We start from the raw sequence: 13,053 nt of genomic DNA, 5'->3' as shown, positions 1-13,053 counted from the left end.
TGCAACCAAATTGGTCGCCAACCCCATGTTGCCCTCCGGTGCATCCGTCGGAGTGTGAATGCAAGTGAATGTTAGATAGAAGCACTAAAAAACCTTAGGTATGACTGGGTGAATGCACGAGTTGTATAAAGCGCTTTGCTCAGTCAGAGTAGAAAAGCGCTATATAAGAACCAGTCCATTACACATCTCCCTCTGTATAATCTCTGAGGTTCTGTACTGATGGTGGTAAAAACTGCCACGACCGTGTCTGCAACCCAGCAGTGATGGCAGTCGAGAGGTACACCATCGGCAAAACAGCAGATGTGAGATCAATTTGACGTCAACTTTGTCATCCGGTGCTCTTCCCAAGGTGGAGAATGTTGACTATTACAAAGTCTTGGAGGTATTCTCCTGAATTCTAAAGATGTTGCCAGTTCCTGACTACCTTTGTTTCATTTAGAATCCATGCATCTCTCTAAAGACTCGGGTTGAAACTAGTTGGTAAATATTGCTAGTTAGCTACAATTAGGGGCCTTGGGATAAAAATAATGAGGTCTCACAAAAGAAAGATTTCCCAACAGAAACAAAAAGGAATTCTTCTATAACAGAGAATGCAAATGATGCACATAAGAGTAGAAATTAAGAAAATAATTTACCTTTGAAATGAGAGCACTATGGATCTTCTTCAGGATGTCGTCCATCTCCATCAGTTTGGGTTGGATGAGTGAGCTATACGGTCCACTGATATGACCAATGTGGTCCAGGCCTAGGTAGTGGAGGATTAAAATGTCCCAGTCATCTCTCTTTAAGGTGCTGTCCAAGTGACGGGTTACATTGTTGTCAACCTGGAAAGAAGGTGACGCACGTCTTTAGATACAAGATTTAAGTCATATTTAATTTAGGCTTATTTTATTCAAAATTCATCTCCATACAAAGACTATCCTCATTAAATCTGAGCTGAGAGGAAAATTTACCCAAACCTGTGGTACCCTTGATAAGTAAACATCCCTCCTATCAGGTAATGAGCTCAGAACCACCAAAATCCTAGTATAAACAAGAACAGATTGCAAACAGTCCCACAGAACATTGCCGCTAAGGCATATGGAGCTAATAGATGAGCAGTTTTGATGTGATGCTGGCTGATCAGCTCCCTTTATCCTTCGTATGACTTGGATCATTTTTATGTATCATTTCTAAAATCCATGTACCACATCAGCAACCAGGTGCTTTCATTCTTTTTTTTCATATTAGCAGAAAATTACATTACATGACTTTTACAAGCAAACCCCAACGGCTCAACTCACACATACCTCAGTGTAGTCAGACACGAAAAAGGAAGTTGTGCCGTCATATTCCATGAAGTGTTTTGGGAAAAGGCGCACCCAGGTGTCATCCCCGTAGAAGACCATCCTCTTCCCTGCAGTTTTGGCCTGCCAAATGAGGTTGTCTTCCAACAGTGCAGGAGAATTTAGGTTCATTACCACATCAATGAAGCCTGGGATACTGCCAGTGGTAAGAGCCTGGGGAGGAATATGTTTTTGTCATTGTCCTTTGAACAATAATTGTCTTTTAATGGTGTTATACAACCTTACAGTTTCATCATATTAACCCCACTAATTAGGATTTGTGCTGCAGTACAGGGATTGGTTAAAAAAATGTATACATTCATTAATTAATTTTATTATTAAGGTTAAAAAAACAGTCAAATTCCCATTAATTTAAATGGCTACTACACTGATCTAACATTAGAAATTAAACCAATTCCCACATCACCAAACCAATCTTGCTACCACAAATGGAAAGTGAAAGCTGAATCAGGTAGACACATGATATTTATGAAGTATAGTTTCTACCGATTTCATCATGGAATCTGAAATAAAACAACATCGGCCTCCATTTGACTGACAACTATAACACAGCCTATTTTGGAAACCAGGAAAAAGCTTGGTGCATCGTCGAGGGGGAAAGTACAAAGGCCTTGTCTTTATGCAGCGAAGTAGGCAAGAGATTGTAGATGATGGCAGGAGACATTGTTATTTAACACCCCCCCTCCATGTGCTGCCTGGAGCACAGCTCTGGATCCTCGGGGACACTCAAAAATCCAGACTAAAATGAGTAGTGACCAGGATTTATTATATGAGAAAAGCCAGAGGGAGCTGTCAAGGGGTCCAGGGCCAGAAAATTCACTGTCATCTATTCTTAAAGCATCATCCCTTATTGTGTTTATGTATTCATCTGATCAACCCTGATCAGGTGAGTCCACATCTGGGTATTTTGTTCAGTCTTTTTAGGGTTTTTTTTTTGCTTACAAGACATTTTCAGCAATTTATGCTATATCACTGTATAGGTGCCACTTCTCTATCGCAATTCTATGGCTTCTTCACAGGAAAACAAACTAAAGATGTCACACTTCAAAAAATGGGGGTAGAAATGCATCAAGTATCATGCATCAATGTCACAAGATTCAAGCTTTCACATTTTGAATACAGAAACCAGATGTGAATTTCTATGCCAATGCTGACACAGAGGTTTAGACTAATAATTTGGTGTTTCATGATTTTTTTCTGTTAGCATATTCTTTATTTTATTTTGTTCATCTTCATCTTCATTGGTAACCACAACACTTCTGGTTTAAAGCCTATTTCACTATTCTGTAACATTCATTCGGTCCAAAATTGCATTTGAAACAACTGTGCAAAAGTCTTAATATTCTTAATATTGCAGTAGTGCAATGTTTCTATTGAAACGTTTGCAAACATACATGGACACACAGTATATAAGGCAAAAACAAAGTCTGAGAAATACTAACAAGGCTGAAAATCCATATTTGGTTATGACCACCTTTATTCTTCAACAAAGTCTAAACTCTCTTAGTGAGCTTTCTGACTAAAAGTAGTCTTCAGGAATAGTTCTCCAGGCTTCTCGAGGGACATTGAAAGCTCTTCTTTGGATGTTGGCTGAGGAGGCCAATCCATGACTGTGTGTTTTTCTATCCAGGTATACTTGGATACACATTGACAGTGACAGTGTGCTGGGATTATTGTCATGATGAAAAATTAAGCTGTTGCCAATCGGATGCTTTCCACATGGAATTGCATGGTGGATGAAAATCTGACCAGACTTTCCTGCATTAATAATTCATAATTAAAATAAGCGAAATTCACCAACATCCCCAGCACTACTGGTTAAAAGGCAGCTCCAAACCATGACTGAGCCTCCACTGTGTTCTATAGATGCTGTACTGTTTTAGATTATAATGACAATTTTGAAACAAAATTTTCACAATTGGGTTCATCACTCCATCAGTCCCATTGCCACCAATTTTCACACCAGTTCTTAAGTAATTTCCCTTCCTTACGAATGACTTCTTGACTGACAACCTTCCACTGAGACCATTTCTGATGAGGCTTCAATGAACAGGTGACGGATCGATTAAGGGGCCAGATGAATCTCTCAGGTTCTCTGTGTCAGGTCTTTGCTGGAGTTTTTCATATTACTTAAATAGCATTTGAAAGTCATATCGTTAAGTGGTTTTAAAAACAAAAGATTCTTCTGAAAATTGTCAGGGATAGGGACTGGACTAAGAATGAGTGAAAAGCAGCCAATGTCCCCCCAAGAAAACGATCAAAACTTTGAAAGACCTTAAAAAAGCCTGAAGAACTACTACTCACTGCAACCTTTAAAAAATTACAAGGAATTCTGGAGCCTTGGAAGCAAAATACAAAGAAGTCACAGTGGTTTACGCCTTTTGCACATCCTTGTAAATAACAGCCACTTATGCATACCAATATCTTTTATGTTTTTTAAGAGAAATAAGATTCTTCTTAAAATATTTGTGTCTCCCTATTTAAAAAAGACAAACTAATACACAAACTCTGGTACAAAGTAACCCACTAACAGCAGAAGCCTCTCAGTTGTTTCTGTTTATTCACAGGTGTAACAAAAAGATGCCGCAGCTGGAAAATGAAGCTGAAATTCCGAAACCCATCCTCTGAGCTCTGTTCCTGAGCTCAATTATTCACAACTTCCTTCCTTGCGATTGTTTTGCCTCTGCCAGCGCAGGTGCTTGTTTCGGGGAGAGATGGATGCTTTCTGCTTCAAAAGCAGGCGTCTCTTTCAGTTTGTTCGCTCTCAGGAAGGTCCCAAGTCTATTAATAGAGACAGTCTGACTAATGGAAACAGTGCCTTGGACATAAAAAAGGGCAAAAATGATAACACTGTTTGCAAGAACAAATGAAGGGACATAAGCGTATCTAGATGATTGCACAGTAAAGAAAGATCAGTTTGAAAGCTGTGCAGAAAAGTTCAGCTTAATTAGGCTACATCTTAAAATCCTTCTGGATGCCAAAACGGCATCGAGAAGCTGCCCGAATGAATCAGTGATTCATCAACGTACTAATTACTGTCCCACAGTATGTGTCTAGGCTTGCGATGCTACTGCTTAAATGTCAAATACAATATCAGTGGGGTATAGAGACACTCTCTGGCATAGTGATGAAAACTTGTCAAGGTGCCAAAATGCAGACGGAAGGGGGCTGCGATTCCGAGTCCTCGAGCCTAGAAGAAGATTTTTCAGTTTCCTCCTCAGTGCTTACTTTCTCTTGACTCCTGAAAGGAACACTTTCTACCATTAACTTGAAAATATCCAGAATTTCTCAGGTCTTATTACCAGATAAAACCTATGGAGGTTTAAAACAAAAAACAAAAAAACTATTATGCCTTTCTGTGTTCTTACTACCCCGGCAGATACCAGCCTTTGAAACACCCACAGCGCATTGCTGTCACTGCTGCTATGATTAACTGAATTCACTGTCCAAGTCCGGCATCTCAGTAATGTCCACTGACTGCTGTGCCGGTGGGAGAGTGGGGCTCTGCCGGCCACATGTGAATGCAGGACTGGGGAGGGAAACTAATTTTCTCTGCTTGCAATGGTAAGAATGAGTAACTAAACTCGGGATCATCAAATTTTGTAAAAATGACCCCCATGGTAGAGTTTTCCTTCGTACTAACAGTTTGTTTCCCACAAATAAAACAACACACAAAGGAAGGAAGACTCTAAAACCTCACTGTGCACCAGACTTGAAGTCAACCATGCAATATATCTCCATGGAGATATACTGTTATATTATTAGAAACTGTGGAGGTAGTCGTGTGTAAATTAATGGCTGTGACACGGAGAGATTATGATTTAGGTTAGTTGGCTGTGTCATAGCAGTTAATTGGGTGCAATGCAGTGATAGTGGGCAGTAATAGGCAGTTGGTCTGTAATGCCACCTACTGGTGTGTCATCAAGCCTCGACGATGCAACAGAGCACTTTTTGTTTGGCCAACAGAACTTCTGAATCACTTCAAGGTTAAACTGACCAGCGTGGTGACCGCAAACAAATCTACGCGTGCCTCTGGGCTGCAATGACTACATGCCTGTTTTTGTGTGACGCACCGGCTGCAGGGTGACAGCAGATGCCACTACACTAGGCTGTGTTTTTCTAGTTTTCTATCGGCTCCTTGATGAAAAAGCCCAGTTTGAAAGGTAGATGCCAATCATTCAGGATGTTACTGTGGAGAGTTGTGTCGAAAAATGAAGTCACCACATTAAGCCCAAAATGTAAGGTGAGTTACCTTGAATCTAGAGTTACAGCCAAGCTCTCTAAAAAGTGATTAAGTGGCCCTTCTGCAGGACTGCAGATGAACCACAAATCAAACTTGCATGTTTCTGGGCAGCTGAAGGACGTGCCATCTTGAATTTTCCCGTCTCCTCCGTGTCCATACTACACACCTCTGCTGCAACGTAAACCCTTCACACACGCGCTTCTAAATCTAAATTTCGAATTTACTCTTATTGATCTCCTGCTACGGCCGCCTGCCCCACCCCCTCTCTGGTCCTGTCAAGAAATCTTTTTCAAAAGGTTCAAATCCGGGACTGTTTTTCTAAGCTGTCTTTTCTCCCCATCGCTACCGCATCCTTCTCTAAATCCGGGGATTATGGTGAAACATCTGTCTCCCAGCAAGTCCACCTCAATCTTGCTCCACTCTATCCTGTCAGCCTTCCTCCACATCACCAATGACATGCTCCATAACATCACAACCGGCTTGTTTTTTCAGGGGGTTGTTCCCCTTTCTCTCACACATTTACAGAAAGTTTACTTTTTTCTGTTTAATTCACTTCTACCTCTAAGTATATTTTTACTTAGCAGATGTAACTGGCAACAGAGACATAGAGTAAAAGCATTCAAAACCCTGAATGTGAATTAGCAGATCAGCAGAACACCAACATCAATCACTCAATTAACAGAAAAACCCAGGACTTCATTACTTTAGTCATCTGCACTTCCCTTTTGCCAAGACAATCTATCCACCTGACAGGTGGAGTGTATCAAGATGCTGAATTAATAGCGTGGTTGCTGCACAGCTGTGTCTTCAGATGGTAATAATAAAGGTCGCTCTACATTTTGCAGTGTTATCACAGAGCACAAGGCCACAGATGATGCTGGTTTAGACGGAGGGTGCAGTTGGGATGCTGATTGCAGGAAAATGTGCAGATTTGTCAGGTTAATGTTTATTTCACGACCATAACCATGTAACCAAAGCAACCCGGGACCGCCACATCCAGCTTCTTGCTCGGCAGAAGCTGGAAATGGCGGTCCAGCCAACGGGATGGCTTTTTTGCACAATCAGAGAATTTCCTGCAAAACTCTCAGAAACTGCTATTCTGCATGCTCATGGTCCTCACCAGTGATCACCTTTGACGGCAGCTGTCATGTTAGGGAAGTGTTCTCTTCAAAGATGAATCCCCAGGGTGGGGGATAGGGTGGGGTCATGTACTATCACTTAAAGTTGTTGCAGGATGATGCTCAACCCCACAGTACAAGGATCTGTACACAACCCTTTGAAGTTGAATCCCAGTCCTTATATGGCCTGCCTACTCGCTACACATGACCCCCTTTGAGCACATTTGGGACACTTTTTAATGGGCATGTACAACAGCCTGTACAACAGCCTGTGCAACATCCTGTCAATTAAAATTCAGAAAGACAAGAGGAGTGGGCCAATATTCCACAGACTACAGACTGCAGTCTCGAAAGGATTGTCAAGGACCGGCCATAAGTACTCAAGAACTTACAGACTGTGGACTGAGTTCTTAAGTACATAAGAGAACTAGTCAATATTTTGAACTTCATATGAATGGACTGAGTCTGGTGACATTCAGTGCCAACATGCACAGATGTCTTCAGGAAAGGGACTACAACCGCCACATTCCTAGTGTCAAACCACTCAATTAACAGAAAAGTACTCCATGACTTCATTAGTTTAGTCATCTAGTCTACAACATCAGAAGTATCTTACCTAGGCTAAGAAGCCACTTCTGACTTGACTTCTTCTAAGAAGAAAAAAAACTGGAGTGCTGTTCAGTGGTCCAAAGTGCTCCTTCAGATAAAAGCAAATGTTGCATTCATTTGGAAATCAAGGTGTTAGAGTGAAGAGCGCAGAGGCACAGAATCCATGGTCTTTGAAGTCCAGTGGAAACTTGTGCAGTCTTTGATGATTTGGGATGACATGTCCTCTGCTGGTGTTGCTGGTGGTTAGTCCACTGTGTTTTATCAAGTCCAAAGTCAGCACAGTCATCTACCAGGAGATTGTAGAGCACTTCATGCTTCAGTCTGCTGACAAGCTTTACAGAGATGCTGATTTCTTTTTCCACCAGGACTTAGCATCTGACCAAACAGTTTGCCGACCATGTTATTACTGAGCTTGATGGGCAAACCAATTCATCTGACCTGAAGCCCACGGAGAATCCATTGAGTACTGTAAAGTAGGAGATGAGAAACACCCGACCCAAAAATACAGACAAGCTGAAGACTTTTATCAAAGCAACCTGTGCTTCAATAACACCTCAGCCTCCATGTCATAACACACCCATGCAATAGTTTGTGTTAACGGAGGCCCAACCAGTGTCGAGTGTATAAATAAACTTGCTTTTCGAGAAGTTGGACATTTCTTTATTATAAATCATTCATTGATTACTAAATTGATTACAATACTAAAATAATCTGAGATAATGAATTCCTGATTTTAATGAGCTATAAGCCACAATCATCAAAGTCCAAACAAAAAAAGAATTGAAGTATTTCCCTTTATGTTTAATAAATACAGAACATGTAAATGTTGACTTTAAAAAAAAAGACTCTTTCTCTACCCTCCATTCTCCATACTGGTATCCCACCAGAGTTACTTTTTTGTGCCTCAACCTCTCATCGTGTCCACTGCCTAACCAACACATGCTCTCTGTCACCCTCACTAATCTGAAGATTGCCGAGTCAGCACTCTCACGCCTCCCATGCCAGACGCTACAGAGGAGAACTGTGTCCATACTGTGAACCTTCAGCAGCACGTTTCTCCAGGTCTGAGTTTGTATCGCAGTCTCCTTCTGTTAAAACAACTCGATGCTGTCAGCACATCCTCGATCCTCCTACCGCAGACCGCTTCCTCTAAGGCACAGGCTCTGCTTTTAATTTTGCCCTCTGACACTCAGGCACACATATTCTGCTTCACCTGACAATTTCAGTTAGATGCCTTCCCCCAAGCTCAGCACTACCCGACACCCATGGACAAAAGAGGGCTGCTCTTTTTCCCCAAAAATCATTCCCTTTGCAAAATCTCTTCAACACCACTGACAACAGCGCCTGACTGAAATATCAAGCTGTCGACTGCGGCCTATCACAAACATACAGGTAAAGGTTTTTACGTTGTCCATTTTGCACCAATATAAACACCTTTTATACGATTGCAGATTTTGAAATGGTTAGCCCGTCACACAGCTCCTGTTTGCAGCACATGTAGCTGAGTACCGATCACAGACGAGCAGGGGCGATTTACTAATAAACAATGACTCCATCTCTCTTTTGTAAATGTACATATAATGCTATTGGCTGATGATATCAATATCAGATATATTCCCTAAAAAGTATCAGTAAGGGCTCCAGGCAGGCTTTAATTGGTGGTGTGCTCTCTGTCTGTCTGCGATGTTAACGTGTTACAGCACAGCAGACTGTCATGAAAGGTGCACATGACATGACTCCAACTCCCTCCTGGCTCCGCTCCCAAAATACTCTCAGCAACATGACACATCATCCAAATGTGACAACACACCATGTTTTCACGCTTTCAGCCATCTAACCCTATTTTCAGACACGGGCTGAAAACTTAGAGGCTAATTCAAAATGTTCCTCACAGGTTCTTTTTACAAGCTTATTCTGGGCTCACAGAAGTACTGCCATTTCTAGCTTAAACACCTCTGATCATGGACTGAATGATTTAAATCCTTCTCAGTACAAGTCAAAATTACAATCCTGGTCTTCACCAGTTTCACGTTTGTCTACAATCAAATTATTAAGAATCTGCAATTCTTAAAGGTGCTTTTGGGTAATTGCACTATGTATATATTGTTGTATTACCAGATCTTTGCACACCTCAATCACAGAACTCTTTTAAACCGCCCTAATAAATCAGGTTGGCACCAGAATCAACCTTCTCAAGACGTTCATCCATATCTAAAACAGTGATTAAGATCCTTTTGGGTGAAGATTTGGAGCTTTTCTTCATCTCCACCCCAATCACTGGTGGTGTACCTCAGGAGTCATCTTTAGGAGCTTTTTTGTTTATTTACATGTTCACTTTAGGCAAAATTTTTCATGAGCACAATATCTCATTTCACTGTTATGCTAACATAAAACAAATATAGTAGTTTAATCATTGTAGTCAACCTGCATAAGTTCCATCCTTAGCTGTCTCCAGGAATTTCATCTGAATTAAGTGCAAATAAGACAGAAGTTAAAAATGTAGCACCACCTTAATGGGTGGTGCTAAGTTGTTTTTTCAAGCTGAAGGAATTTTCCTAACTTAAGTCCATTCGCTCCCTTAAGGATATTAATACCAAAAGTGAATACGCACAAATCTGTGCGTAAATCATGCGTACGAGCATTTCACACACAAATCCATCATTTATCAACATTTTCATACCTGAATTTGTTCATACTTTAGGAACAAATGCGAATCCTGTGTGTAAACAAATGAAAGCCTGGCTTCCTTAGGAATTTAAACACAAGTCTTTAAAATGAATACTACTGCTACCACTAATAATAATAACAAGAATAAAAATAATAACTTTTATTATTGCATTTTGGTTATTATTTATAGTTTCCTATAACAGCATGAACCAGAAAATGTTCAGAATTACAATAAAATATTTTTTAAGACAAAATACTAAATGGAAAGGTGCAGGCTTTAACCTTTTTGATTTAAATATATTCCATTATCAGGTATCATATCATATATTAAATGTTCTTATCTTTTATTAAAAATGACTTCTATCATTGCTAGATGTCACACACTGTAGAATTTCTTGGCACTATTCCATGGATGCTGGAGATCTGGATTTTTTTTCTCTTTCATTGCAGTGATTTTCTCATCTGAGCTCTTAGATATTGCCAAACAATTGTTTCACTATGAGTAATAGTACGCAATCAAATGCTCTCCATCCACCGAATTTATCAGAAAGATTTGAAGACATTTATGTTTTCTATGGTTTTTGCTCGCTTCCAATTGTCTAGCTATTTTCTTTTAATCAAGACTTATACTATCCACAAGCATTTTAAAGTGTTATATTTTATTCTTCCTCCATACTGTTTTATTATGTTTCCTGTCTTGATTTCTCGCACTTTTTTTAACTGTCTGTTCACATAAACGCCCAATTTTCTCGTTAGTGTGAATCAACAGATTTCTATAAAGCACCAAAACAGATGAGATTTAGGGATGTTGTTTAAATCTGCATTTGAGTTGCAAAGCGGACAAAATGGACAGTAAACTGAGCATTAACACTGAGCCTGGGTTTCATGCCTGCAATGGAAAATATTACATGCCTTCAGCACCATAGAGAAAGCAGAGAAATTCGTGTGTATTTAAAGAAGAACTATAATGTTACAAGGTTAGGTTAGGTTAGGTATGAACAACTGAATATTCCTGGCATCATCCGTTGCATGTTTTCACTACATAATAAAGTGCTAATGTAGAGTTTCAGAGATGCAGATTTATTTGTGGAGTTGGAAAGGATTTGAGAAATGCTGATAGTTTGGATCCAAGTGGTTGACTCACTACAGCAAACGCTAATCCAGAATTCTAACAGACACACGCCATGATGACAGACAGTGGACAGATTTGATGGGTGAGCTCTCATTTCAACATCATGCTAGTGGCATCCTACCTTGATCCTGGGCATAGTTACTGTAGGTGGTCTCGCCTTGGCCACAAAGCTGTGTGATGAGCCTCTTTCCACCACGTGCCTTGTGTAGGGCATATACATACGACCATTGGGTCCAAACACAAAGTCCTCTCGGAGGGCATCCACTAACATAATAACCACCCTTTTAAACAGGGGCTGCGGGAGGCGCGATGAATTAGGAGCGCTTCCTGTGAGGTTAAAAGAAAGCTTATGAGTTTTAACAGATTTAAGTCAACAGTACAGGCAGAGGAGAGGAGTGTGAGCAGATGTGGATGAGGCTGGACTCACCTGTCAGCGGCTCGGCTGGCAGATCTGACAGCTTGCTCTTGGATGAGAAAGAAGACTTGACAGGTACGGGGAAAAATCCCCGCAGGAAAAGTGCAATGCCAATCACTTCGAATATTAAAATAAAGGAGGCAAAAACAGACGAGCGGACCTTCATGGTGTTGGCCGACGGACACTTTAGGAAAACAGTAAGTTAGGCTACAGGGATAACTTGCTAGCTAGCAACCAATATAACGCTCTCTACTCTGTTTACTTAAATAAAAAAGAGCAGAAAAAGTCATGGTATCCCATTTCAGGTGGAAGCGCTGTGAATCAAAATATTAAAAAGCTACGTGTCAATGACCTGTAGTTGCGTGGTGTATATGTGTATACAATAAAAACACTACCAGCAGTTAGCACTGTGTTCATTCATAGCTGCTTCCGCATTGATAGCATGAAACTACGGGTGGGACTTGGAGCCTAACAACACCAAATCGCGTTTCCTACGACGCTTGCTTGTCAGAGTGACACTGTTATTGTAAGGTCTTCACCTTACTATATAAAGCACCCCGAGGCAACTGCTGATGTGTTTTGGTACTTTAAAATTGAATTGAATATTACAGTTTTATACACACACACACACACACACACACACACACACACACATTATATATATTATGACTTTCTGTTTAATTATAACGAAAGTTTTCCATCTGAATGTTTGCAATTATACTGTAGTACTGTTCTCAATAGCTTCCATCTCAACAGCAGAAGCAGTTGAAAGCTATTACTTGTCTGACAGCCACATAAAAACTGCCTGTTGGCAAACCTATGGCCATTCATTCCCTACGTTCCTGATTAATGGGCTCATTAGTCATCCGTCAGAGTCGTATGTGCTCTCCCTGCTATGCTGACAAAATGTGAAGGAAAAACAAGCCTATAATCTGTAACAGTCAGTGTTGGGTAAGTTACTTTAAATTAGTAACTTAGTTACATTACTAGTTACTTCTCTAAAAAAGTAACTCAGTTACTTCAAGTTACTCGTTACTTTCAAAGTAACTAGTTACTAGGGAAAGTAACTTTGGTTTTACTCAGAATTCTCTTGTTAATGTGTTGCTTCCGTAACTGGATACCCAGCAAGATTGTCAGTCTTCTATCTTGCTTACATGCCACAAGTGCACTGTGCCACGCACCAATAGAAAGAAAAAATAATGTGCACATGGCGAGAGAAATCCCACGCCTGGACCGTCGTTGACCGCCGCCATGATTCTAGCCTGCTTTTTACATCCAACACAAAAACTGCAGTCGTGGTGCTTTTGATTGTACTCAGAACTTGGGAGATTCTACCTTCTGAATAGGAAGATGTAGGTAACACCAGACTGCAGATGAGCTGCATACAGAGCTGGACTGGGACAAAACAATCGTCCCGGCATTTTGACTAGAGACCGCCCACCATTATAGAAAAATCATAAAGCCTTTGAATGAAAACAAACACTGTTGTGACAGTGATGTACACTGTTCTGATGGTATATATG

General features: G+C 40.5%; 1 protein-coding gene across 1 annotated transcript in view; it reads right to left on the bottom strand.

Annotated features, from left to right (window-relative positions):
* The window catches only part of pigg (phosphatidylinositol glycan anchor biosynthesis class G), an 81,908-nt gene extending 69,956 nt beyond the window's left edge, over positions 1-11,952 (bottom strand). The window contains exons 1-4 of the mRNA XM_031751430.2: positions 11,543-11,952; positions 11,237-11,442; positions 1,290-1,499; positions 636-824 (exon numbers count right to left, since the gene is read on the bottom strand). Coding sequence (XP_031607290.1) covers positions 636-824; positions 1,290-1,499; positions 11,237-11,442; positions 11,543-11,696 — 759 coding nt within the window. The 5' untranslated portion in view covers positions 11,697-11,952. The remainder of the gene's footprint in view (positions 1-635; positions 825-1,289; positions 1,500-11,236; positions 11,443-11,542) is intronic.
* Between the last annotated feature and the right edge of the window lie 1,101 nt (positions 11,953-13,053).

Source organism: Oreochromis aureus, linkage group 2 (genome assembly GCF_013358895.1).
Source record: "Oreochromis aureus strain Israel breed Guangdong linkage group 2, ZZ_aureus, whole genome shotgun sequence".
Classification (NCBI taxonomy): Eukaryota; Metazoa; Chordata; class Actinopteri; order Cichliformes; family Cichlidae; genus Oreochromis; species Oreochromis aureus.
Note: the sequence above shows the minus strand (reverse complement) of the source record. Positions and strands in the feature narration are given on the sequence as shown.